The 25,286-nt window shown below is 58.2% G+C and overlaps 3 protein-coding genes across 9 annotated transcripts; all 3 read right to left on the minus strand.

Annotated features, from left to right (window-relative positions):
- Window positions 1-164: 164 nt before the first annotated feature.
- Window positions 165-7,919, minus strand: PYCR1 (pyrroline-5-carboxylate reductase 1). 4 transcript variants are annotated; one of them, XM_082678134.1, is made up of 8 exons: window positions 7,878-7,892; window positions 4,055-4,179; window positions 3,733-3,803; window positions 2,844-3,023; window positions 2,385-2,606; window positions 2,113-2,205; window positions 1,795-1,958; window positions 165-972 (listed from the first exon to the last, which is right to left on the minus strand). In XM_082678134.1, the coding sequence occupies exons 1-8, from the start codon at window positions 7,889-7,891 to the stop codon at window positions 807-809; spliced, it is 1,035 nt and encodes a 344-aa protein (XP_082534260.1). In that variant the 5' UTR covers window position 7,892; the 3' UTR covers window positions 165-806. The 4 variants fall into 4 exon arrangements, with proteins under 4 accessions (XP_082534260.1, XP_082534261.1, XP_082534262.1 ...); XM_082678135.1 differs by lacking the exon at window positions 7,878-7,892 and adding an exon at window positions 4,583-4,642; XM_082678136.1 differs by lacking the exon at window positions 4,055-4,179 and having other exon boundaries at window positions 7,878-7,919.
- Window positions 3,789-8,985, minus strand: MYADML2 (myeloid associated differentiation marker like 2). 3 transcript variants are annotated; one of them, XM_082678144.1, is made up of 2 exons: window positions 7,878-8,985; window positions 3,789-3,803 (listed from the first exon to the last, which is right to left on the minus strand). In XM_082678144.1, exon 1 carries the CDS (start codon window positions 8,862-8,864, stop codon window positions 7,941-7,943), a length of 924 nt encoding a protein of 307 aa, XP_082534270.1. In that variant the 5' UTR covers window positions 8,865-8,985; the 3' UTR covers window positions 3,789-3,803; window positions 7,878-7,940. The 3 variants fall into 3 exon arrangements, with proteins under 3 accessions (XP_082534270.1, XP_082534269.1, XP_082534268.1); XM_082678143.1 differs by lacking the exon at window positions 3,789-3,803 and adding an exon at window positions 4,075-4,179; XM_082678142.1 differs by lacking the exon at window positions 3,789-3,803 and adding an exon at window positions 5,550-7,613.
- A 7,968-nt stretch (window positions 8,986-16,953) lies between these two features.
- Window positions 16,954-23,708, minus strand: NOTUM (notum, palmitoleoyl-protein carboxylesterase; the record flags this gene model as incomplete). Of its 2 annotated transcripts, XM_082678113.1 has the most annotated exons (11): window positions 16,954-17,576; window positions 17,807-17,854; window positions 18,871-19,018; window positions 19,558-19,658; window positions 19,773-19,964; window positions 20,625-20,727; window positions 21,125-21,183; window positions 21,432-21,492; window positions 22,019-22,114; window positions 22,197-22,249; window positions 23,377-23,708. In XM_082678113.1, 11 exons carry the CDS (start codon window positions 23,706-23,708, stop codon window positions 17,270-17,272), a joined length of 1,500 nt encoding a protein of 499 aa, XP_082534239.1. In that variant the 3' UTR covers window positions 16,954-17,269. The 2 variants fall into 2 exon arrangements, with proteins under 2 accessions (XP_082534239.1, XP_082534240.1); XM_082678114.1 differs by lacking the exons at window positions 20,625-20,727; window positions 21,125-21,183.
- Between the last annotated feature and the right edge of the window lie 1,578 nt (window positions 23,709-25,286).

Genomic DNA, 25,286 nt, shown 5'->3' on the forward strand with positions numbered 1-25,286 from the left:
ACTCAGCCCCACCAGCCAGACTGGCTGCGTTGGAATGCAGGGCTCTGGGCCTGTGGGCTGCTGGCTCAGCCTTCAGTATTACATCGGACAGCAATGACCCTCTGGCACAGGTCTGGGCCTCCCTCCACAGGTGGTGACAAAGTTAGAAGTCAGGACACTGGGGCTGAAAACGAATTTATTTAACCTGAAAAGTCAGAGACAGAAATGACAGCATCTGTTGGTTGGACCAGGAATGGGAGATGATGGCCTGAGTGTATTGGGGCCTCGGGCGTTCAACCATCTGAGGAGCCCTTTTCTCAAATGTCACGCTGGCCAAGAACCATGGGCCCTTTTGCTGGATTCCAGGGACCCTCTGGCCCTTCCCACACTGAGGAAGGAGTGCAGAGTGGAGAAAGGGCAGGAGTGGGATCAAGCTCTCTCCTTGGCTGGGCCTTCATGGTTGGGGTGGGGTGGGTTGGGGGGGACCTTGACCTTTGTACTCAAGCCCAAGCCAGCTGACACTGGGTGCTGAAGCCCCCCAAGCCCTGGAGGAAGGTGGTCCTGACCTGGTTTGGGGGCAGAGGAAGGGGGAGGCTTAGGTCAGAGAATCCTTCCTTGTTCTGGACCAGGACACACTTGGGGACCATGGAGGTTCCCACTGGGAAGTGATGTGCCCCCTCCCTGGCTACAGCTCCACTGACCCAAGTGGATCAGAGCCACGGGGGATGTGAGGACATCCTGTGAGGCCTGGGGCTAGACACTCCCAGCACAGAGCTCCGAGCCCAGGAGGAAAAGACAGAGAGTGGCCTGCGGGCAGGTTGGACACCTCAGTCCTTCTTGCCTGCCGGGGCCATGCTGCGGGGCAGCAGCTTGGAGTGGCCAGAAGGGGCCAGTAAGGTGCCGGGAGGGGAGTCCAGCTTCACCTTGTCCAGGATGGTCTTCTTGATGGCAGCTGGTGAGACCTTCTCCCGGTCGGCCACGGACTGCAGCTCTCTGGGGAGACAGCGAGGAGGGCTGTGTCCAGGGCTCCGCCTCCTTCCGAGCCCAGGGGTCCAAGTGGAAGTGGCAAAAAGTGCACAGCTCCCAGCACCTGCCAGCCTAGGGTGCTGCTGTGCTGTCACTCCCACCTTAGGGCCTTTGCCCCTGCACTTCCCGCCACCAGCTACCTCTCCCCTAGATTGCCGTTCAGTGGCCTCTCACCTCATTCAAGCCAGCTCAGGGTCACCGAATCTACCAGCAGCCTCCCAGACACTGAGCCCTCATGGCCCTGAGCACAGGACACATGCCTCATCTGTCTCCCCTGCAGGTTGGTGCCAGGAGAGCAGCATTACGTTCTAGCCTCACTGTCAGGCAGTGGCAGAGAAGCCTGTGGGCTTGGACTGGAGGGCAGGTAGGGTGGTGAGAAAGAGCCCTGTCCATCCTGGAGGCCTGTCCATCCCCTGCTCCTTGGATTTCTTTCAGCTCTCATGTGCTGTCGTTGTGCCAGTGCATTCTGTGCTTCTAACTCTCTCAGTCTCCCCGGCGAGGCCAAGAGGAATGTGTTATCATCAGCCCCACAGAGGTTCCCCCTGGTCTGCCTCCCTGGCTTGGATGACCACCCCAGTCTGAAGGCCACAAGTGATGAAATCACGTGCGGAGCCCAGCGTGGGCCCAGAGGGCCCCTCTTCACAGGGTGATGGAGAGTGATGAGGGATGCTGCACACCGCCACCCCGGGGAACCTCAGGGCTCCCCGCACCCTACCCGCTGGTAGGCCAGAGCTTGATAAACATCTGGTGAGTGAATGACTGAGTGGGCAGGCAGCAGCGGGGGCCCACCGTGTGCGGATGCAAGAGGCCTCCACGGCATTGATGAGCAGGGAGCGAAAGCCCCCGCTCTCCAGCACGTGCAAGGCGTGGATGGTGGCCCCACCGGGAGAGCAGACGTTGTCCTTGAGCTGGCCTGGGTGCTGTTCGGAGTCCAGTAGCATCTTGGCGGCCCCCTGAAGCCAGAGAGGGGGGCTGAAGGTTGTGAGGGTACTGCTTCCAGCCCCAACCAATGCAGCACCCACTGACTCTCCACCCATCCACCCCAGAGCACCAGTCTTGGTCCTGGTAAGGAGTGGCCCCCACCAGAGGGTCAGGAAGAACACTAACCAGCAAAGCCTGGGCCCCGAGGCGGACTGCCAGGCGCCTTGGAAGCCCCATCTTCACACCCCCATCAGCCAGTGCATCCAGGGCTGTGAATGCCTGCAGAGAGAAAGCACCTAAGCTGCTGTCCCAGGCCTTTCCTCCATTTCCTCTAGGCAGTGGTTAGTCCAGCAGCTCTGCCCGCAGGGGCCCAGAGCAAGGAGGAGGGTGGAAGATGGGCAGACGTGCCCTGAGATCCTGGGGACTGCCTACTGCCCCCGCTCCTCCCCAGTCCTCACATAAGCTGGGCCGCTGCCGCTGAGTCCCGTGACAGCATCAATCAGGTCCTCCTCCACCTCCGTGCAAAAGCCCACACTGCTCATGAGCTGCTCCAGGAGCCTGCCATCCTCCACCTGGGCGTGGGTGCCCGTGGCATACACAGTGGCTCCTTCCCGCACTACGACCGGCGTGTTGGTCATGCAGCGGATGACTTTGGGGGCCGGCTGGAACGCTGTCAGCTTCTGGGGGAGAAACTGGCTGTGTGTCCATCCCAGCCCCTTGCCCAGCATGCCGTGCTGGGTGCGGGTGTGAACATGCTCACCCAACTGAACGCTTCCTGAGTTCTGTGAGCTATACAAACACACCCATTCCAAAGATGGAGAACCAGGTGTGGAGCACGCCAGGGCTCCTGAGCCCTCTGCAGTGCACACTTCCACCCCATCTTCAGACCCCGCCGGACCCTGACCCGTAGTGCCCACCTTCTCGATGGAACTGATGGTAACGCCAGCTGCACAGGACACCAGGATGTGCCGATCCTCAATGTCGGCGGCAATCTCATCCAGGATGAAAGGGATAATGTGTGGTTTCACCGCCAGGAAGAGCACATCACTGTGCTGCACGGCCTCCTTGTTGTGGGGCGTCAGGTTCACCCCCATCTTCTGCAGGGAGCGCCAAGGCGAGCTCAGCCTGCTGTATGTGGCTGGCTGGCCCCCTTAGTATCCCCGCAGGCCGAGAGCCCCTCGTGTAGAACAGCACAGAGGATGATGGGAACGTGGGCATGGCAGGGCTGGGGGCTCAAGGCACGGGGCTCTGACACCATCTAACTGCCCTTCCCACCCAAAAGTGGAGGAAGCATCCTGATCTGGAAGGGCGGACAAGCGAAACTGCATCCAAACCACAGTCCCAGCCCACCCCACCTAGGGCTGCAGCCCCCAAACCCCTGACCACCTCGTCAAGTGCGAGTGGTGGTGTGGATAGTGGTCTCAAGCTGGTAGCCTGCCCCCACCCTTGGACATGGAGCCCTCACTCAGCTATGGCAAACTGAAACTGTATTCAGCCCCCAGGTGGTCTCTCCTGGCCCCCATACTGTGATCCCCTGTGGTGGTCCACTTGGGGAACCCCATTCCTGACCACCAGTGGCACATGTGCCGGTCACCAAGTTCCCAAAAGCATAGGGAGGGGACCCATCTGCAGGCCAGGAGGCAGGGTCTTTTAGATACTCCAGCCCAGGGACCCTCTTCTCATTGGCGTGGGGGACTGTGGCATGGTGCCTCCCTCTGGGGCCGCTACTCCTGGCCTTCCAGGGTCAAGGCTATCACACACTGGCCTCTAGAAATACTGACTGGTCACCCTCCACCCTGCACCTACCCTGAGGGCAGAAACAGTGGCCAGGTCCATGTCTGGGGAGCTGGCCATTATCTTGTGGGCAGCCAGGACACCTGTGAGAGACAGAGTTCCTCCCTCAAGGCCAGTCTTGGCGTCCCTCCACCACATCCTCAGGAAGAACAGAAATCGCACCACCCAGGGTAAGACAGCAACCCCTGCCTTACCCCAAACCTTCCAAGGCTACCGTTTCCCACAGTGCTCAAATAAGGCACGTTAATGCAGACTCCACCCTCATCTCCCAGCGTGGGGAAGAGTAACTGGCCCACCCTCTCACGCTTGGCCCCTTCCTGGCCGCAGCGCCTACCGGCTGCTGTGAAGCCCTTGGCCAGGGCAAAGGCCAGCTGGCCAGCCCCGATGAAGCCCACGCTCATGGTGTCTGGAAGCCTGCGCCCACTGCCCTCACAGCTGGCACCGTCTCCGCAGGAGCAGCTGCGGGAAGATGGGGCAGAATCCAGAACAAGAAGTTAGGCGGGCAGTGCCAGGCTTGACTACTCCACCGCCGACCGGTGACCCCCATCCCAGCGGGTCTAACTCTCCCCCGCTCCGGTGCCCCCGCCCACCGCAGCGTCCCGACCTGCTCCTGCAGGTCCCAGACGGGGCAGAGAGGGGTGAGCCAGCCTTCGGAAAGGGTCGGCAAGAGGCATGGGGTAGGGGGACGCCCCCACGCCCGAGTCCCCTCCCCACGCCCGAATCCCCTCCCCACGCCCACTCTCCCCCAGGTCCGAGCACCCCCGACGCCGGAGTCGAGTGCGCGGACTTGCATTTCCCCCTGCCCGGCGGCACCACCGCCCGCCCGAGCCGAACCCCGACCCACAGCTTGGCTCCCAATTACCCAGTTACTCGGTGCGAGTCTCCCCCTGTCCGCAGCTGCGCGCCCGCCACGCGGCACCCAGCGCCGGGGGGCCCCCCGCCCCAGCCAATCCGCGGCGCGGCCGCCCTGGAACCGGCCAATCTGGGGGCGCGGGAGGCGCCGAGGGGCAGTTGCATCATCCGCTCACCCCGCCCCCTCCCGCTGGGTCCAGTCGCCCCCGCACTCCCGAACCTGCGCTTTCAGTCCCGGCCCCAGCGCACCGAAACCTTCGCCGCCCCCACCCCCATCCCCCGGGACCGCGCCTGAGGACTGAGGGCACCGGGGGAGGGGCGGCAGGAGCCGGGCCCTCAAAGAGTGGCCCTGGGCTAGGGCTCCTCTCTCGGGGCCCTGTCGTTGGACGTGGACACGGACACGTCAGGCTGGCGTCCGTGATGGCGTGGCCCTCACTCGGGTTTGGAAACTGGCGACATAGCCCGGACCTTCTCAGCATCTCAAAGCGGGGAGGCATCTGGGAGGTCTAGGTCGGTCCCCCTGAGATCTGGACCCCCTCCTTCCCACCTGGGGTTTCTGCTCTCCAAGTCTCTTCTAAGGCTCAGGCGCCCTTTGAAAACTGCATGACACTGGGGGCCACTGGCCTGTTACCACGTGAACCTCCTCAAACAGGCTCTCAGGGTGGGTGGTGGTCAACCAGTAGATAGAGGAAGATGACCCCCTAGTGCCCCCAGTTTCCACGGAGCACCCATGTCTCCTGACATCTCATGTGAAGGGTCCGTGGAATTTTTTGACCCTAGGTTTTCCGAAGAAAAAAGCTCTAGTCATCTCCCCGAGGACGCGCTCAGGGCTCGTCTGAGCTGAGTCTGCATTTGGGTTTCAGGATAGTCTGGGGTCCCAGTCAGCAGCAGGGTTAAGGGCAAAGTAAGAAGCATCATCATTGACATCCCATCCCCCCACCAGGGGAGGGGGTGGGGGTGCTTTATTTTTTCGGTTCTGTATCTTAAATGACGACAAACTGTTCTGAAATGTAATTTCAGTGTTACTTGGATGATTGTGCCGCAGAAGCAGGGCTGTGAGTTCTCCTTGACATAATAATGACCAACATCAACACCACCAGACCACTGTAGTGAGCGTGTGTACGCGGCAGATGTCCAGGCCTCCTCATATGTTTATTCTGGTGTTCAGTCCTCACCCTCTGAGGGAGGAGCTATAGTAAGATCCGGTCCAAAGTGGACTGTTCAGGGAGTGGCCCAGACTCAAACCCATAGACGCAAACTTGGGGGTCCCACTCCATTTTAACTGACTGTATATAATCAGAGAACAGAGTCCATCCTTTAAAAAGTATTGTTTCTCAAGTGACGACGACAAATAACTCCTTCCTCCAAAGATCAAGAGTCCTCTGATCCGGGGAGAGAATAGCATGAAGACAATCCCCAGGGCAGCCTCCCGGAGGCCAGTCGACATCTGCCATGCTTATCTTGAGCCCTGGAACCCCTTGCCTCCTCTCTCTCCCCCTCAGGATCTTTGAAACTTAGGCTGGGTGGAGCTCTGGGGGCAGAAGTCCATAGGACAGTGAGGAAATTGGAAGTTGGTGACAGATAACTCATTTCAGAAATTTGATTAGAAAAGGAAGACTGTCTAGGCCTCCCTGTGAGCTGGGAAGGGTGTGGCCCATATGCTCCTTTGTCACCTGGTAACACACTCCCAACCCCCGCCCTCCCTCAGCCAGCAGGGCCCTCAGGATGCCTCAGGACACAGGGGTCCCTGCCCCCTCAGGGATCTGCTGCTGAAGACGGGCCTCTCCAGGTAAAGGACCCCTGTGCGTGTGCCCTCCCCAGCGGGCGGGCGGGCCACTTCTCTCACACTGTGCATGGTGCCAGCACAGGGAGCCCTTGGACCCCGTGCCTAACAGCTGCTTGGGCTCTGCTGCCACGGGTGTAGCAGCCCCTCTGCCCACTGCTAGGCCCAGGACCCTTGGAAACCCCAGCGGTGGTGGTGAGTGCCGAGAGCTCCCCACCCCCATCCTCCCCTTGCTGTCACCCACCTGGGGAGAGGACACTACTTCCTCGGGAGCGCACTCTTACCCCCAGAGTGCCCCAGCCCTCCCGCAGCTGCCTCCTTCCTCGGCCAAGCGCAGTCTAGGCTCCTCTCTGGGAACATGCTGGTGGATGACCCAGGAGGGACAGCTGGCCACCACCCCCTCTGGCTACCACCCCCTAAGCAGAAGCTTCTCCGTGCAGATCAGCGTTGGTGTTTAGTTCCTGCTCAAGGCCAGGGGCCCGTCTATGGGCTGAGCGGCTGCTGCGCTTCGGCAGCGAGTGCACTGCTCTGGGCTGGCCCAGTCTGGGTTCTTGAGTGGGAGAAGCTCCCTGGAGTGTGGAGGACAATGGCCCCAGCAGGCCCTCATGGTTGGCAGCCAGGCAAATGAACACTTGAACAGAGGTGGTGGGCCTGTGAGCACCAGGGTGATGCCTGGTGCCCAGGCTCCATGCCCCAGTGGCTGCCCCAGGCTGGTCCTCCCCTGGGTCAGGGCTGCCCTAGGCCAGCCCCCCGGGGCCCATGGCAGGCACTGCAGAAGCTGCCGCATCGGGGCAGACAGCAGGGGCCCAGTGGTGGCTCCCTGCCTGGGTGGGAACCCAGCTTCTCCTTAGCATGCTGTGCTCTTGTCAGTGTTGCCGCCCCATGGGTCCCTCCAAGCCTGCACTGTCTCCAGCATGATGAGGCTGCCCTGTGTGACCACACCAGAGTCCTTGCTCAGCTTCCAAAGCTGTGGCCGCTCAGAGGCGGCAAGGCGGGGTCCTGATTCCCAGCTCCTCCTCGAGTTGGCACAGATGCCGCAGCAGGGCCCTGCTTGGATAGCTGTCCTTCCAGGGCTCCAGGAACTGCCCCTTCAAGGCTAGAGGAAGCGCAGGCTCACCACGCTCCTTTTTCACACTACTTAGTTTACTCAGCCCAGATGTGGTCTCCAGACGTTTATGGACGCTTGGGGCCAACTTCTTAATCCTAGCCTCAGGGTCCCCATCTGCAAAGTGGGTCACAACAGCACCTGCTTCAAAGTCTTCTCATGTGTTACAGTGGCCAGCACGGAGGCAGGGTGTGCCAGCAAATGAAGAGAGATGGAGAGAGACAGAGAGAGACAAAGACAGAGAGATAGACGGGGAGAGAGAGGGGCTGGGAGCTGCCTGGCAGAGACTCCTTCCCCGTGACCTGTTCTGTCCCCCCTCTGCCCCTCCCTGAGATGAGCTGCTGAGCACTGCCAGAAGCCCAGTCATGGCTCTACTGGCTGCCTCCCTCTGGCTTGTCCCTGGAAGTCTGGGCTCACCTGGGTCCCCTCATGGTGCCTGAGCCCTGGAGAGCAGAGGTGGGTGGGCCGCTGCCTGTCGGGCTACAAGGTAGGCACGAAGCGGATCCTCTGGGAGTAAGCCAGGTCGGCGACGTAGAGGAGCAGGTTGACATAGGTGAAGGTGGCCACCACCAGCTGGCTGTCCCAGGTGCAGCTGCCCTTCAGGCAGTCGGGGGGGCGCCCAGGCTCACCGTACTTGGGGTCGAAACAGAAGACAGGCCAGATCACTGCAGCACTGAGGTAGAGGAGCACAGCCAGGAAGGTATACACCACCACTACACGGTCGAAGGGGCAGCCCAGGCCCCCCGTGTGGCCCATCACGCTCAGGGCCACCACGGCCACTGTGGCCAGGAAGCACAGGCTGTAGACGGCCACACACCACTGGGTGGCCACGTAGCGCCCATAGCGGCTGTCGTGGACCAGCGCCCCAAATATGATGCAGGCCACAAAGGCCTGGACGATCTTGAGGAGTCCCGACACCGTGGCCATGTAGCTGGCCACCTGGCCTGGCCGGGCCCGGGTCAGGGCCACCTCCGTGGCATAGGCCAGGAAGAGAAGCCCGGCGAAGATGCTGGCTGCTAGGCGGAAGTCCCTGGCTGTGCAGCCCGCGGGCTCGGGTAGGCACTCCAGCTGGGTGAAGTACAGTGGGTAGATGACCGCAGCTGTGGCGGATAGCAGCGTGGCCAGCATGGCGAAGGCTGCTGTGAAGTTTCCCCAGGACAGGCGCAGGCAGCTGTGCAGCCGGGTGAACTCACAAGCCACCACCAGGACCGATAGCGCGAAGCAGAAGCCCCAGGCGGCCATGCAGAAGGTGCCCTGGACGCCATCGAAGCCGCCCCGGTGGGCCACCAGGCTGAAGGTGGTGCAGCCAAAGGCCAGCTGCAGCACGCGGGCCGTGCCCACAGGCGATGTCACAGCACCCAGGTGCAGGTACCCACCCCCGGGGGGCTCCATGGTGCTGCCCATGTGGCCGGCCGAGTCTCTGCTTCACACAGTGCCTGGTGGCCCCGGAGCCTGCGGCAGCGGCAGATGCCAGCAGCCTGCAGTGGCAGTGACGCTGGTGACATTGCAGCAGAGCAGCCTCTCCACCGCCTGTGTGGGGAGGGCCGAGGCCCCCCCCAGCTCTATAAATAGGTGACCGTGATCAGAGCCCGGGAATAGCAGCTTGCGTGCCTGTGCCTGTCCCTATCCAGGAGGGACATCTGACCCTTGTGATCCATCGAGCCCCTGCCAGGACCATTAACCCCTTGGCTGCTGGCACCACCCCCACCTCCAAAGCACCTGCTTCTGTCAGTCAGTCGGTGCCACTGCCTGTGGGGGAGGGGGAGGGAGAAGAGCAGAGAGGACCAGGCAACCCAGCTCCAGCAGCTTCAAGGGGGAGGAGCACAGGGAGGAGAGGGCGGCAGTGGGGAATCTGGGAGACCTGCAGGGCTCAGTTCAGAGCTGGGATGGTTTCAGGACCCCATTGTCATTGTCCCTTGGCCCACACTCAGCTCTGATTCCTGGGAGGTGGTGGGAAAGGGGAGTGGAGATCCTGTGCCCCCTCCCAAAGGTGCCCACCCTCATTCTTCTCACGCTCCCCAGCCTGACCTGGGGGAGTTAAGTTTTAGTTATTATTTGGGGGGATCATAATGGAGCACTTTACTTGTCCCTCCTAGACATGTAAACACCTAGGAAAAACTCAACTCTCCCAGTTTTAGTCTAAAATATTAAAAATATATGAAATGTTTTTGAAGAGGAAAAGAAATTTTTCTGACTGTAAAAGTAATACATGCTCAGACCCAATCAGCACAGAAAAAGAGAAGGAAAGATTGCCAGTAATTAATCTGCCTGTAATTAATTTGCCTGTAATTCTATCTCCTAGATTCAACCCCTATGAACATCCCGTGTATACAGTTGGCCCTCTGTATCCACAGGTTCCCTATCCACGGATTCAACCAACAGCAGATTGAAAATATTGGGGGAAAAAATTCCAGAATGTTCCAAAAACCAAAGCTTGAATTTGGCATGAGCCAGGAACTATTTACATAGCATTGACTTTCTATTAGGTATTATAAGTCATCTAGAGATAAGTTAAAGTATATGGGAGGGGAATTCCCTGGCGGTCCAGTGGTTAGGACTTGGGACTTTCACTGCCGTGTCCCTAGGTTCAATCCCTGGTCGGGTGACTAAGATCCCACAAGCCGAGCAATTTGACCAATAAATAAATAAATAAAAATAAAGTGTACGGGAGGATGTGCATAAGTTATACACAAATACTATGCCACTTTATACAAGGGACTTGGGCATCAGTGGCTTTTGGTATCCTAGGGGGTCCTGGAACCAATCCCCTCTGACACTATATATATAGCCTTATGTGTATTTCCCCCAACTTTTCATTTAGGAAAATTTCAAATTTACAGAAGAGTTGCAAAATAGCACAATGAACACTCATATATCTTTCACCCAGATTTAAGAATTATTAATATTTTGGGACTTGCCTGGTGGTCCAGTGGTTAAGACTCCATGCTTCCACTGCAGGGGGCACAGGGTTCAATCCCTGGTCAGGGGAGTTCCACATGCCGCGGGCTGCAGCCAAAAAAAAAAGAATAATTAATACTTTGCCCTGTTTGTGCTCTCTCTCCCCCCCATTAATAATTAATAATAACATTAATTAATTCTGGAGATATGACAATTCTCCCCTAGATACTTCCACGGACACCTCCTAAAAGCAAGGCCGTTTTCCTACAGAACCTGAACACAGCGACCACACTTGGGAAATTGACGAATGATCACCTAATATACAGTCCTGCAGTTTTCCCCCACCTGCCCCCAAACTACACTTTATAGCATTTTTAATTTTTGCACCAGGATCTGATTGGAATTATACATTGCATTTGGCTGTCATGTCTCTCATTTTCCTTTATTCTGGAATAGTCTCTGCTTTTTTAATATTTCATAACACTGAATTTTTTGAAGTGTCCCAGCCAGCGGCCTCTAGAGCCTGCGAGCCACAACTACTGAGCCCATGTGCCACAGCTACTGAAGCCCGCGCACCTAGAGCCCGTGCTATGCAACAAGTGAAGCCACTGCAATGAGAGGCACACGCACTGCAATGAAGAGGAGCCCCCACTCTCCACAGCTAGAGAAAGCCCACATGCAGCAATAAAGACCCAACACAACCAAAAATAAATAAAAATGATTCTTTAAAAAATAATAATAATAAATAATTTAAAAATTATCAGCTCCTTCTCTGAAAGAGGCTGTGAGAATCTGAGAACAAATCACAACAAAATCATCTTTCCTTGCTTTGCCATTCTAGCTCTGCCAGCCCACAGGGCCCAGGGTAGCTCGGGGTCCCCACCACGGTCTGGGCGGCTGCTTCATGGCTGGACCATGGCGAGGCTTCCTGGACCCTGCCATAGGCTATGCTCCCAATTCTAGACACCAACTCCCAGCTGCTTGGCCACTGGGCTACTTGGTGACAATGTCTTCTGCTCGTGAGCTTTTGCTAACGTGTTACAATTACAGAAACAGAGTGATTCTAAATTGACAGCTTCCCACAGCGTGGAAATATAAACAAAGTAAATTTGGCTGGAAATCACTTAACGTTCATCAGTAGGGATTGGGGAGTAAACATGAGCACATCCACATGAGGGACACTTAGGATGCCCTGAAGTCGCCTCATAGAAGATCAGGTAACGTAGTGGGAGATCACAAGGGCAGCGATCTGCGTGAAGACAAAAGGACCTGTGGGCACATGTGCCTCTGAAGAGAGAGAAAGGCTGAGTAAAAGCCTGAGATGCCCCACTGTCACGTCTGAGGCGCAGGGCAGCAGGTGCTTTGGCTCTCCTTTGGGTTTTCAGTGTTTTCCAGTTTTAAAATAAATAGGTACTACTTCCTAAACCAGAAAAAAAGAATAATTAAAAAAAAAATGAAGTAGAGCTTCCCTGGTGGCTCAGTGGTTAAGAATCCGCCTGCCAATGCAGGGGACACGGGTTCGAGCTCTGGTCCGGGAAGATTCCTCATGCCGCGGAGCAACTAAGCCCGTGTGCCACAACTACTGAGCCTGCGCTCTAGAGCTGGAGAGCCACAGCTACTGAAGCCCGCGCGCCTAGAGCCCTTGCTCCGCAACAAGAGAAGCCACCGCAGTGAGAAGCCCATGCACCACAACAAAGAGTAGCCCTGTCTTGCAGCAACTAGAGAAAGCCCCCGCGCAGCAACAAAGACCCAACCCAGCCAAAAATAAATAAATAAAATAAATAATTTTAAAATAAGTAAATGAAAAATAAAAAAATAATAAATGAAGTATAAATAGGTTTATATTCTTGTATGAATATAAAACTTGCTTTAAAAAATAAAATAAAAAATAAAAATAAAAATTGAAAACAGGATTTCCCTGGCGGTCCAGTGGTTAAGACTCTGAGTTTCCACTGCAGGCGGCACGGGTTCAGTCCCTGGTCGGGGAACTAAAACCCTGCGTGCTGCACAGTGTGGCCAAAAAAGTAAAAAAGATTAAAAAAAAAACCTTCCTTTTACAAAATTTTTAAATAGACTTTATTTTCTAGAACAGCTGTAGGTGCAAAAAGAAACTGCACTGATAGAGCTCCCATATACCTCATATCCAGTGTGTTCTATTGGGTACACCTTTTTTTTTTTTTTTTAATTCTCTTTATTATTTTATTTGGCTGCGCCACGCAGACTGCGGGATCTTAGTTCCCCAGCCAGGGATTGAACCTGGGTCCCCTGCAGTGGAAGCGTGGAGTCTTAACCACTGGACCACCAGGGAATTCCCCTATTGGGAACATCTTATGGGACATGTTACAATTAATGAGCCAATATTGATAAATCATTATTAATACACTATTATTAAGCAAAGTGAATACTTTATTCAGGTTTCCCCAGTTTTAACATCATGCCCTCCTGCTGCTCCAGGACTTGTCTCGGACCCCACGTGGGATATTTAGTCACCACATCTCCTCTGGCTGCTCTTGGCCAGGACGGTCTCTCAGACTTTCCTGGTTTGAATGATCCCGACGGTTTGAAGGAGGGCTGGGCAAGGAGGTGCAGACTGTCCCTCTGCTAGTTTGTCTGATGTCTTTCTCATTATTAGTCTGGGCTTGTGGGTTTGGGGGAGGAAGACCACAGAGGGAAAGTGCCCTTCTCATTACATCCCTTCAGGGCCTGTGCTCTCAACACGACTCCTCACCGTGGCTGTGCCCTTGGTCACTTGGCTGAGGTGTGTCTGTCAGGTGTCTCCACTGGGGAGTTCCTCTTTCTCCCCCTTTCCATCCTGTTCTCTCTGGGGGCGGGATGTCACTATGCGTGGCCCACACTTAAGGGGGGTGTATGCTTCCCCTCCTTGAGGGGGCAGTATCGACATAAATTATTTGGAACTCTGCAAAGAGATTTCTTTTTTCTCCCCCACTTAATTTATTTTATTTTATTTATAAATTTATTTTATTTAATTTTATAAATTTATTTATTTATAAATAATTTATAATTTATTTATTATTTTATTTTATTTTATTTTATACTTTATACATTTATTTTATACTTTGAGTTATAGTCCAAAACTATATTTTTTTATTCTGTTGCTCCAAGCCTTCCATGTGTCCCCTTACGTACCCCCATCAATGGGGGTGGGGTTTTCGGCACCTCCTCACTGCAGGCACTGCAAGATGCCCGGGGCTCATCCTGCACGTTTCCTGCTAGGTGTTTTCCAAGGAGCCCTGGTTCCTGTTATTGGAGATGGTGTAAGAGACTAAGATCTGGGTGCCAGGTGTGCTCATTGCTGCTGGAGTGAACTTTCACACGTTGTAACAAGTATTTGTATGTACAAATAAAGCAATGTTATTCAAAATATATTTAAAGAATTTTCCTAAAAGGGCCTGCAAAGGTCATTAAAACTAGGTAGTACACATATATCAGGTTTTACCAAAACCTCTGGGTTTCTTCTCTTCACGTCTCCTTGTGGCTTTAAAATTTCCAGGAGTGTGTTATTACTTTTTGTTTCTATTCCTTCTGATTAATGTTTTCATTCACTAAACAAGTTCTTCTGCAGTAGCTGCTGAGTGCCAGGCCTCGTTCTAGGCGCTGAGAAACAGCAAAGAACAAGGGAGACCAGAGTCTTTGTCCTCTTGGAGTTGCTGTTTACACCACGTCACGTCAAGGGTCCGTGCTCTCAACACGGCTCATATCAAAACTGAGCAGAAAGCACCGAGAGTCCCGTATACTCCCTGCCCTTAACCGGGCACAGCCTGCCCATTATCTACATCCCCACCAGAGTGATACACCATTGATTTTTTACCATCGATGAACCTACACTGATCTGTCAGCATCACCCAGAGTCTACAATTTACATCAGGATTCACTCTTGGTTTTGTACCTTCTATGAATTTGGACAAATGTGTAATGACATGTACCCACCATATGGTGGGACCGTACAGAGTTGTTTCTCTGCGCTAAGAATCCTCTGTGCTCCACCTAGTCAGCCCCATCCTCACCCCTGGCAACGAGCGATCTTTTTACTGTCCCCATAGTTTTGCCTTTTCTAGAATGTCATAGAGTTGGAATCACACCATATGTAGCCATTTCTGATTGGCTTCCTTCACTTAATAATATGCATTTAAGGTTCCTCCAGCCTTTTCATGGCTTGAGAGCTCATTTCTTCTTAGTGCTGAGTAACGGTCCATTGTCTGGATGGACTGCAGTTTATTTACCCGTTCATCTACTGAAAAGAAATCTTGGTCGCTTCTGTCCTGAGCATTTTTGCTGCTACGGGAAGCCTGTGATGTGGAAAATGTAAAGCAGCAACATTTCTAGAAAAGTTGGGGACTTCCTGGTGGTCCAGTGGTTAAGAATTTGAGCTTCCACTGCAGGGGGCACAAGTTCGATCCCTGGTCAGGGAATTTAGATCCTGCATGCCGCGTGGCACGGACAAAAAATAGAAAAAGAAAAGTCGGGAAGTCAGTGTGTCACATCGATGGCTCACTGAGCACTGCAGGTTTTGCGTCACCCACTGTCCTTACGGGTCCTGGGCTCATTTTGCCACTAGTCCCCAAGGTAAAGCACAGAGGCCGGAGGTAGGCCTTTCTCCCATGTTCCTTCTTTGTCAGGAACATGGGGAGAAGGGATTTATTCATTTGGTGAAATCCCACTGGGCCTAACCCACAAGTATAACATTCAGTGGGCCTGGCATGCCTAAGACACACAAAGCTACCCTCTGACTCTTTTCAGCCCACCTCAAACAGAGCGAGACATCTGTCTGTGCTGATGTCACTGCCTGCCGCCCTTCTCCACACAAGGAACTGGTCTTGCGCCAGCACCTCCGGGGTCCCCCCTAGCCAGCTCTGACCGAAGCGTGGGCCCCTCCCTCTGAACAAGTCTCCCCAGGTAGGTGAAGGCCAGGCCCCTTCCAGGTCCTCCCAGCCCCCTCTCCCGCTGGGAGCCCACTGTCGTATGGGGAGAACTGTCCATGGCCCTCCAGGGAGGCCAAGGATGGGGCTGCTCCCCCAAACCAGCAGCTGCCCCTGGGTACCCTTTCTTTCATCTCTAGCCTTTTGCCACCCCCCTCCCTGACCTCACTGTTTCCCTTGGCCACTGGGACTCCGTGGCTTCCCACAAGAGTGGTCCACAGAGGAAACCGTGATTGGGCCACTTAGCTCCCCCTGGGGAAGCTGACATTGGTGATGAGTGGGCCGCAGGTGGGCCCAGAGCTGATAAGACCTCAGGGGACACCCCCAGTCTTGGCGCGGGTGAGACGATGGGGTCTCTGTGATTCTCCCCACTCTAGGACTGGGGCTGCAGACTCCCTGAGAGAGGCTGGGTGGTCGGAGGCTGGGAGCAGACCCCAGGCATGAATCCTCCCTCTGTCCCTTCAACCCTTCACATAGCCTCTTTGGGCCTCAGTTTCTTTATCTGTAAATTGGGGTTTTATAATAAGACCTACTTGCCCGGCGCCTGGAGGAATCAGGGTGCTATGTGCGTGGGACACTTAATGCAGGGAGTGCTGAGGAAGCCACGTCTGTTGGAGGGTCATGACCTGGCCACCTGGGGGGGCTTATCAGTGTGTCACTGAAACCACAGGTGCTTGCTTACTGTCCTTGACCCACATGCCACTTCTGGGTGCATCCCACAGAGACAACGGCCGCGTGCAGTGATGCTGACACAGGCTAGCCATGCTGCACCCTTCGTACCTGAAAAGGGTATGAAGCACAGAGCTCATTGCTCACTGGTCATGTCCCGCCAGCATGGAGCTCTCCGCGGCCCCAAGATGCAACGGGAAGTAGAAACCAGGCAGCAAGTGTATGGCATGCAGTCACATGTGGAAGGAAAAGTAGTGTGTGTGTGTGTGTGTGTGTGTGTGTGTGTGTGTGTGTGTGTGTGTGTACGTGTGTACGTGTTTATGGGAGGCCAGGTCCTCTGGGACTAGCCACAGATGCAGAGCCAGGGGCTGGCCAGAGGGAGAGTTTTCACCCTCCAAAGCTTTGCTTCTTTCAAATTCTGGACCATGTGCATGTGTGACGTAGTGAAAATAAACACAATACAAACTTCTAAGAAAGTGTTAGCTGGGTAGGGAGTGTTTTGTGATAAAGTTTTGAAAGTGGAGGTTGCTGGTAGAGACAAACATTGTGGATGTACAAACGCTGAGTCATGCACTTAGAAATGGCGGGGTTGCGGCGTGAAGGTCACCCCAAGAACAAAATAAAGAGGAAAGGGAGCATAAAACCTTGCTGGGGGCTCGCCTGAAACAAGCCCATCACTACTGTTTGCTGAAACGATGAACAGAAGGAGCAGGGATTGAAGGGCAAGAGGCCCCGTGGTCGCCCCCAGTCTCTCTGCTGCCCTGGACCAGGGGGGTGGGGTGGGGGGGGTGGGGGTGGAGTCGGGGTTGGGGGAGGGGTGTGAAGTGGGCAAAGTGCCCCCTCAAATAAACACATCTACAGGGTGAGGCTCTTTTGTTATCTTTTTTCTTCATTATTTAAAAAAAATATGTTACAAAACAATATCATTCACTATATATTTCTTGCTTATTTTTCTTTCTTAAAAAATTAAAGTAATAAAAAAAGTCACTTTATAAAATAATACAAAAGGCCAGGCGAGGCTGGGGGCTGGGCTGGGGCGGGGCCTTCTGGGCTGGGGGCTGAGGAATCCAGTGCTTCTGACTCCCCACTGTGGGCTGGAGGCGGGAGTCAGGAGGGAGGGATGGGAGGGGGCCCAGGGCCACAGCTGGGCTGACGGTGGGTCCATCTCAGGCTGGGCCTCCCAGAGGCAGTGGGAAAGAGGCAGTGAAGGCTGCCAGGGGAGGGCATCCAGACCCAGGATGGGGATGGCCGGGGCCCTGCGGCCCTAGGAGGACAGGAGGGCCTGGAGGGCAGGTGGGCGGGGCCCTAGCTCCCGCTGCTCAGCATCCCCAGCAGTTTACTGGGCTCCAGGCCCTGCTGCTGTGCCACTGTCTGCACGTCGAAGCCCATGTGCATCAGGAACTGGGCCACGTTCATCTCCTGCCCCGTGAACTGGTCCCGGATGGTGGGGCAAGATGGGTTGCAGTGGGGCCAGGGGCAGCTGTCCACCAGGTGGATGGGGCAGCCCTTCAGGGGAGCTTTGCTGGCCTTGTGGCTGTCGTGGAGGCTTCTGTCCCAGCAGTGCAGTGCCCGGGGCAGCGAGGTCCCCTTTACCTGGACGTCTGTCCAGTGGCTGCAGACAGAAACCCAGGTGGGGGTCACTCAGGTGTGGCCAAAGCAGAGGACGGCATTGCTACCAGTGAATTCTTGCCACACAGTGGGTTGTCTAAGTGATTTTGAAAGCCCCCAAAAGAAGCCAGAGCCGGGGAGGCCGGTGGGCAGGCCTGCTGGGGATGGGGGCACTGCAGATGCTTGGAGTGAGAGCCATAGACGCGAGCTGTCCTGGGGCTTGGCGACACTGACCTTCGGATGATGATCTCGTGGGAGAGGCAGGCAGGGGCAAAGCTGGCCCTGTTGGGGAGAAGACAACCTGTGAGCAACCATGTCCCCGCCTCAGCCCTTCCCCACCCCCAAAGCCCACAGGTCACAGCAGCTCCAGCCCCCTCTACTGGGAGGCTGTCCCCTGCCTGCGTCCTACTTCCCTCCTGCCTCTGTGCCAGCCAGCGGCTCCCCAAGGCCTTGTCCCCCCCAGCACACATGCTCCCTACTAACCCCTGTCCCTTCCGGCCTCCAAATCCTGCTCGGAGTGGGGGCTCTCCCGGACAGGTGAATATTTTGTTTTTCTTAATAAGTTAGCTTTTAATCGAAGTTTTAGGTTCACATCAGAATTGAATGGAAGGCATAGAGAGCTCCCATTTATCCCCTGCTCTTATACACGCACAGCCTCCCCCGTCATCAACAACCCCCACCAGCTGGTACATTTGTTACAATCAATGAACCTACACTGACACATCATTACCACCTAGAGTCTGTACATCAGGGTTCACTCTTACAACATTACCACCCAGAGTCTGTACATCAGGGTTCACATCAGGGTTCACTCTTACATCAGGGTTCACTCTTGGTGTTGTACGTTCTATGAGTTTGGACAAATGTATAATGCCACGTATCCACCATTGTGGTACCATACAGAGTAGCTCCTCAGGCCTAAAATTCCTGTTCTCCACCTATTCATACCTCTCTCCCCCAACCCCTGGCAGCCACTGATCTTTTTACTGTGTCCGTAGTTTTGCCTTTTCCAGGATGACATAGAGTTGGAATCACACAGCATGTAGCCTTTTTAGATTGGCTTCTTTCACTTGGTAACACGCCTTTAAGGTTCCTCCTGTCTTTTTGCCGCTTGATCGCTCACTTCTTTCTAGCGCTGGGTAAGATCCCCTTGTCTACGTGGACCACAGTTTGTCACGTACTCAAGGACCCCTTGGCTGCTTCCTGTTTTCCATCTTTGAGGCCTCTCTCTCTTTTTAAGTCAAGTGGTTTACTGTATATTTGGGGTGGGGGCTGAGTGGGGTCCCCAACACACTCACGGCACGTCCTTGAGTGTGTTCCGCAGCTCACGGCCCAGGTTTTGGATGTACAGCCACTGGCCCTCCTGCACCGGCTGCCCCGTGAGGTGCACATTGTCCACAGTCAGCTGGGCCTCGTCAAACAGCCACTGTACCACGAACACCGGGCCTGGGGGGACGGCTCAGATGGGCCTCGCCTCGGTGCTCTGCCCCCCACCCCAGGCTCAGGGGCCCGAGGCTGCAGTCAGCTCCACAGCAGGCTCACAGGCCAACCGGGCTCTCTGTGCAGGGTGCTGGCCGCCAGCATCCCCAGCACCCTTCCTTGAAGAGATGCCTTGTTCCCTCCCCGCACCTTGGCCTGGCTCCCAGGGACTCTACTTTGACCAAAACATGGTGATGATGTCCCTTCAAGTGTGGGGCTGGGGGGACAGCCAAGGCCCCACACAGGCGCAGCACTGGGATCCAGCTCCAAAGCGCATTCCTCACCGTGGATGTGGAAACATGACTAACCATCCTGGTTTGCCTCGAACCAAGTGGACTGCCAGTGCTAAGACCAGGAAAGTCCCAGCCAAGCCCAGATGACTTTGTCACCCATCCTAGGTGGGACAGTGGTCTCTGGGCCTAGCCTCTGAGGGCTGGACTCCAGGCTGGGTTTCCAGCAGGCGCAGATAGTCTAAACACCCCCCGCCGCCCCATATGCCCACTCACAGCGCAGGGTTGGGTAGACTTTGTAGCCAAAGAAGCAGTTCCACTCCTCGCCCTCCTTGAACTGGCGCCTACAGCGCTCCGGGACCACCCCATTCCAGTACCTAGGCCACATGCTGCAGGTTAGGCTGCCCCTGGCCTCCCATGAGCTTCTCCACCCACAGATGCCACCACACCCCAGGCCCTCTGCACAGGATGGACCCTCCCTCCCAGAGCACCTGATGCCCCGGCGGATGGCCTCCGTGGGCGCGCAGGTGATGGTGTCAATGCAGTCTGTGCGGCGGTACTGCTTGTTGTCCAGGAACCAGCCAGAGTCAGCCAGGCCCCGCACCTGGATGGCTGGATAGCCCAGCTCCTCCAGCTGCTCGGCCACGCGGTCCACGTTCAGCAGCACTCCTGTGCCCCCCGCGCTGCAGGGAAGGTGGGATGTCAGGCCAGGCAGATGAGGACACTCACCCACCAGGGCCCGCCCATCCCCAAGCCCATCCCCGAGTGGGCAGGGATCTGAGAGCATTCTGAGCTGCCAACACGTTCTGTGTTCATGTGTAAGTCCCCTGGGCCCTTCGAGGTCTTGGAGGCAGAGAAGGGCTGGCAGAGCTCCCGGCACTGACCCAGCGCTAAGTGTCAGGTCATCCCACTTCCTCCCACCCCTCCTTCCCTTCCTCTCTCTCACTCTCTGATTCAGTTTCCTTATCTGAAAATTAAGATGAACTAGGTGCCCCAGGCCTCTCCATCCATTCCTTGGATGTCCCCTGGGTCCCCTACATGCCTGCTGGGATACAGTGACCAGCAGGTGTGATCCTGCCTACAGGGACCCCAGCCCTGGTGGTACATGGGTTCACAGCTAACCCCTAACCAACTGCCTAGGTCACTGCAGTCCAAGGCTTCCCTCACACCCAACAACCATGGACCCAGAAGCATCCTCTGGACAGCTTCCAGCTACATGGCACCTGGGAGCCGAACTCTGAGATGCCCCGTGATGCTGAGCCTCCCGGTCATGCATTTGCCCTGGCTCAGCCCCATCTTCTCCCTTCCATCCACACTCCCACCCCAGCCCCTGCCCAGCCCACCTGCTCCCTGCCAGCAGCAGCACCTTGGCCCCGCTCAACCCTTTGCCCAGGAGCTCTCGCACAACCTCCTGAATGATGAGGGCGCCCATGAAGGCGTACTCGTCTGCACAGAGAAGGAGGGTGGATTCAAGTGGGGGCCTGGACACAGAGCAAGGCCTCCCACCCCCAGGTTGGCAGAAGGAGGGGTATAGCTGGGGGTCTGGAGGGTCTTAGAGGGGATGGGAACAGGGTCTGGGTAGACTAGAGAGAGGCGAGTTAGGTGCACAAGGCTGTGCTGGGGGCTCTCCCGCAGGGAACAACCAGGAGTGAGGACGCCTCAGGGTCAGGCCAGCCATGGACAAGCCAGGCAATGGGTGCTGAGGGCAGGCACCCTGGGACACACTATCAAAGGGTTAGAGGGAGTTACAAGGCTGAAAGTCTGTATTTCTCCAGGAGCTCTGTCCTCCCTGCCCTGCCTCTGTCAGGGGTGGGGGGGAGCTGGGGGAAGGCAGGGGACTCACTCTTTTCAGACTTGGATGAAGCCCCACTCCAGACATCGCTGGAGCAGTAGGGGATGAAGCTGTGACACAGGGATGGTGTGAGCCCGCCATGCTTCTCTGTTGCCCGAGGACCCCAGGAAGGACCACCCTCCTCAGGAAGGACTCCTGAGGACAGGAACCCCCTAGGAAGACCTCTCCCAGGACCAGACCCCCTCAAGGATGGGATCCCCAAGGATGGACTCCCCCCTAAGAACCTCTTAGGAAGGATCCTCCAGGAAGGACCCCCAAGGACAGGACCCCCAAGGAAAGACCTTCGGCTCCCTCTTACACCATGTTGGCGTTCCACCAGTGGGGGTTCTCCTCTGGCTGGGAGGACAGGATCCCCGTGCCTGTGGCAGGGGAGGACAGAGGCAGTGGGTCTTTCTGGTGGGAGGGGGCATGCAGGGGTGAGGACTATAGGAAGGTGTGGGGCTGTGGGGCATCCTACTTGGCCACAGCAAGGAGGTGGGTGGTGACACCCACCTGAACCAAGGTGGCTGAGGAAGTGGGGAATGAATGGATGGGTTTAGTTACTCCACGGAGTCCCCATGGCCAGGATGACCAGCCAGGCTGTGACATCTGGACATGGCCCTCAACCTCCCCCCTTCCACCAGATATTTTGACCTAGGGACCAGCTGTGTACTGCACAGCCAGGGTGAGCCCTGGGAAGTTACCTGTGGAAGAAGAATGAAAGGTGAGAATGAATGATCCCTAACTTTGGGGGGGGGGGGATGGATGGGGTGGGGCCTCTCTGGGCCTCTAGGGAGTGAAAGAGGAGGAGCTTCTTCCAGGACTTCCAATTATGAGCCCCTTCTCCTGCCACCACCCGCCCCCCCCGCCTCGTGGGGGCTCCTGGTCAGTCCCTGGCACGCTGACCTGTTCGAGTGAGCGGCCAGTCCTTGGAGCTCATGAGGCGCCGCATGGTGTCATATCGGGAGTCGCAGTTCTCCCGGTTGAAGCAGTACCAGCCTCCTGCGGGCACAGCCACCACCTCAGGGTCCAGTGCCGAGTGGATCCCCACCCCCACCCCGCCACCTCCGCACCTAGGACGCACCTTCCAGAAACAGTAGCCATCGCCGGCTGCCCTTGGATTCCTTCAGGTAGTAGCTGCAAGGGAAGTGGGCGGAGCGGGCGGTCAGCTGGGGCTGCAGGGCCCAGCTCCAGGAAGGAAGGGGTCATTCCACCTGTCGCCGGGCGCGCGCGGACCGCACGGGGGCGCCAGCGGCCAGGCCCCCGCAGAGCGCGCCCGGCCCGGCCAGCCAGTCCCGGGAGGTGGCGCTCGCGGGGCGGGGAAGGGCGGCGAGGGGTTGTGTGGTCCGTGGAAAATCCCCACTGCCCGCCCCGCGACAGACCCGCTGTAACCTCGGCGCTGGCGGCCGGGCGGGGGTGGGGGTGGGGGTCCTCGCTGGGGCTCGGGATCCTCCTGGGACGCGCAGTGGCGCTTGGAGAGTCAAAAGCACTCTCGCTGGAGGAGTGTGCGTGGGGCAGGGGCACTGGGGTAGGACAGGCGCGCGTGGAGGGGCGAGGGCGCCACCGAGGCAGGGTCGCAGCCTTCCTTCCGAGGCCCGACCTAACGTCCAGTTCCTCGGGCTGTGGAGTCGCTGAGGGCATGGGCGCCCCCAACCCCTCCCCAACCCTCAGCCTCGCATTCTTTTTTATCTGCTTCCGTTTGGAGAGGGGTGAATGCTGCACCCCAGTTCCTTCTGTCCCACCTGCGCCCCCTGCCTGTCCCTCTGGCTGGCTGGGCTCCCTGGCAGTCCCAGCAGCAGCAGGGAGCAGACGGGGCGAGTAGAGCTGGTGTGGGGGTGGGGGTACGGCAGGACTCTCCCCGCCCCCCTGTGTCACCTCCTCCTGCTGGAGCCAGGGCCACTCGCGGACTGCCATCTCCCCGCCCAGGGAACGAAGGACGCGAGCACAGGGGCTGGGCACCGGTGGCCGAGGGGTCAGTGCCCGGGCTGGCCCGTGACCAGCGCTGCCAGCGCTGCCCCATCCCCGCGCGGCAAGCCTCTGAGCAGGGCCCTTCCCGGGGCCAGCGCCTCCGAGACCCGACGGGAGCCCTTTCCCCTGTGGGCGAGCACCGCTGCGGCCAGCAGGGAGGGTCCAGTGCAGAGACTCCGTGCGTCTGAGCGGGGACAGGGAGGCGGGTGTGCGAACCCGCCGGCGACGAGGCGGCCCGCGGCCCCGAGGCCAGCGGCGGGGGCGCGCCGGTCGCGGCGGGCGGGTGCGGGCCTTACCCGGCCGAGCTGCCGTCGTTGCAAGTCACCGACGTGTTGAGCAGGAGGTGCAGGCGCAGGTCCTCGTTGAGCTGCTGTGCCGAGCAGGGGTACAGGGACTGTGCCAGGCTCTTGACCTGTGCCATGAAGCTGTCCATGTTGCCTTCCACGGCCGTGAAGTCCAGCGGGAAGCTCTCCACCGGCTGCCCAGCCGCCGTCGCCGCCTCGGCCCGCGGCGGGGGCGGCGGCGGGGGTGGCTGCTGGCCGCGGCGCCGCCAGGTCTTCCTGCCCTCGCCGCCCCCGGCCCAGTGCAGCAGGCCCAGCAGCAGCAGCACGCGCACCCCTCGGCCCATGGCCGCGCTGCTCGGGCCCGCGGCCACCTGCGGAGAGCGGGCGGCCTTGAGGCGGCGCGGTGGCGAGGGCGCCGGGCCGGAGGCGCCCGGGCCGCGGGGCGCCAGCCGCGCCTGCTCGTTCGCCCCGCTCCCTGCGTTGGGCCCGGCAGAGGAGGCGAGGGCGGCTCGGCGTCGAGGCTCTCGGGCCGGGCGCCGTCGGCCTGGGCAGCTGGGGCTCCGCGCGCGTCCGGCCGAGGGCAGCGCAGGGTCTGGGTGCGCTGGCTCCGGCCCGCGCCAATGAGCGGCGGGGGCCGAGCCTGGGCGTAGTTTGCGGGGGCCGCGGCGGCCCGGGTGCCCGCGCGTTAGAAGTGCCGCCACCGCCGCCGCCCGGGCTCGGCGGAGGGGGAGGGGGCCGCGCTCGCTCTTTTCTTGGCGGAGGCATCGCCTTTTCTTCCCAAACCGCAAGCCTGACGGAGGGGCCTGGACTATCCCGCCGCGGCCGCCGGAGGCGCTCCCGGCCCGGCTCCGTGGGGGGCAGCGCGGCCCGGCGGCCCCGGCGGCTCATTCATCGCGGCCAGCCCGGCGCCGCCGCCCCCGCCCCCGGGCGACTGGAAGGGGCGGCGGGGGGGGGGCGGTGGGGAAGGAGCGGGGCTTTTCCGCGCGGGGGGAGCTCCGTCCGCCACGGGGCGGGTCGGCCCGACGGGCTGGGGGCACAGGGGGAGCGCTCACCTGAGCCGCCGGGGTCCCCTCGCCCCCGCCGCCCAGGCCCACAGCAACCCACGGGCGACCAGAACCCCGCTCCGCAACCCCCACCCCGAACCAGCCCGGAGCCCTGCGCTCACCGCGGGCGGCGAGGGCGGCCCCGCGGCCCCGGCTCCTCGGCGTCGCTCGCCCAGCGCCAGCCTGCTGGTACGCCCGGCTCGGCTGCCTCCCCTCTGGCGCTGGCGCGGAGCCTCCCGGGACTTTTATCCAGCGGGGCCCCCGGGATCAAAGCGACGGCGGACACAGGGCTCCGCGCCGAGGGGCCGGCAGCAGAGGCGCCGGGGCCTCCCGGAGGAGCGGACAGGTGTGGTGCGAGGCCCCGGCGCCCTCGGCGACCTGCGGGAGGGACTGGGCGCCGCGGCACGGCGCCACGGGGGAGTCACCCTGTCCCGCGCCTGGGTGGACAGATTCTGGGCGGCCCTCGGAGGGCAGTGGGGGCAGAGGGGGCGCTGCCACTTATCGAGGTCGGTGGGCCTCGGGGCGGAGTCCTGGATCCTCCCCGCGTGCGCCCTCGCTTTGCATCCCATGCCAAGGACCCCCAAGAACCTCTCCCGCAGTCCCAGCCGCCCCTGGGGTGGTCGCGGATGGAAGAGCTGCCGCCTTGGTTTCTGTTCAGTGACCTCCAAGCACCGTAGTGCATCTGCCCCATCACCTCACCTTCCCAGTGCACCTCACTGGGGACAGAAGGAGATTCCTCCTCAGAAATCAAAATGGGATGAGGGGGCAGCTGTTTACTTAGGAGGCTTCCTCCCGGCTAGGTGGGCAGACAAAAGAAAAAAAAGGGCATTTATTTGCCCTCCACACACACCCACAAAGTGCCATAGACAGCTTTGGTAG

Source organism: Grampus griseus, assembly GCF_964374135.1.
Source record: "Grampus griseus genome assembly, chromosome: 20".
NCBI classification, from domain to species: Eukaryota; Metazoa; Chordata; class Mammalia; order Artiodactyla; family Delphinidae; genus Grampus; species Grampus griseus.

Bases quoted from the DNA above. Each gene is read 5' to 3' on its own strand.
- PYCR1 (XM_082678134.1), bottom strand. The intron at 3,804-4,054 runs GTAGGCGCTGCG...TGTCTCTCACAG, and splicing joins CAAGGGCTTCACAGCAGCCG to GTGTCCTGGCTGCCCACAAG. The intron at 2,607-2,843 runs GTGGGCACTACG...TTTCTCCCCCAG, and splicing joins CCATCAGTTCCATCGAGAAG to AAGCTGACAGCGTTCCAGCC.
- MYADML2 (XM_082678144.1), bottom strand. From the start codon at position 8,864: ATGGGCAGCACCATGGAGCCCCCCGGGGGTGGGTACCTGCACCTGGGT.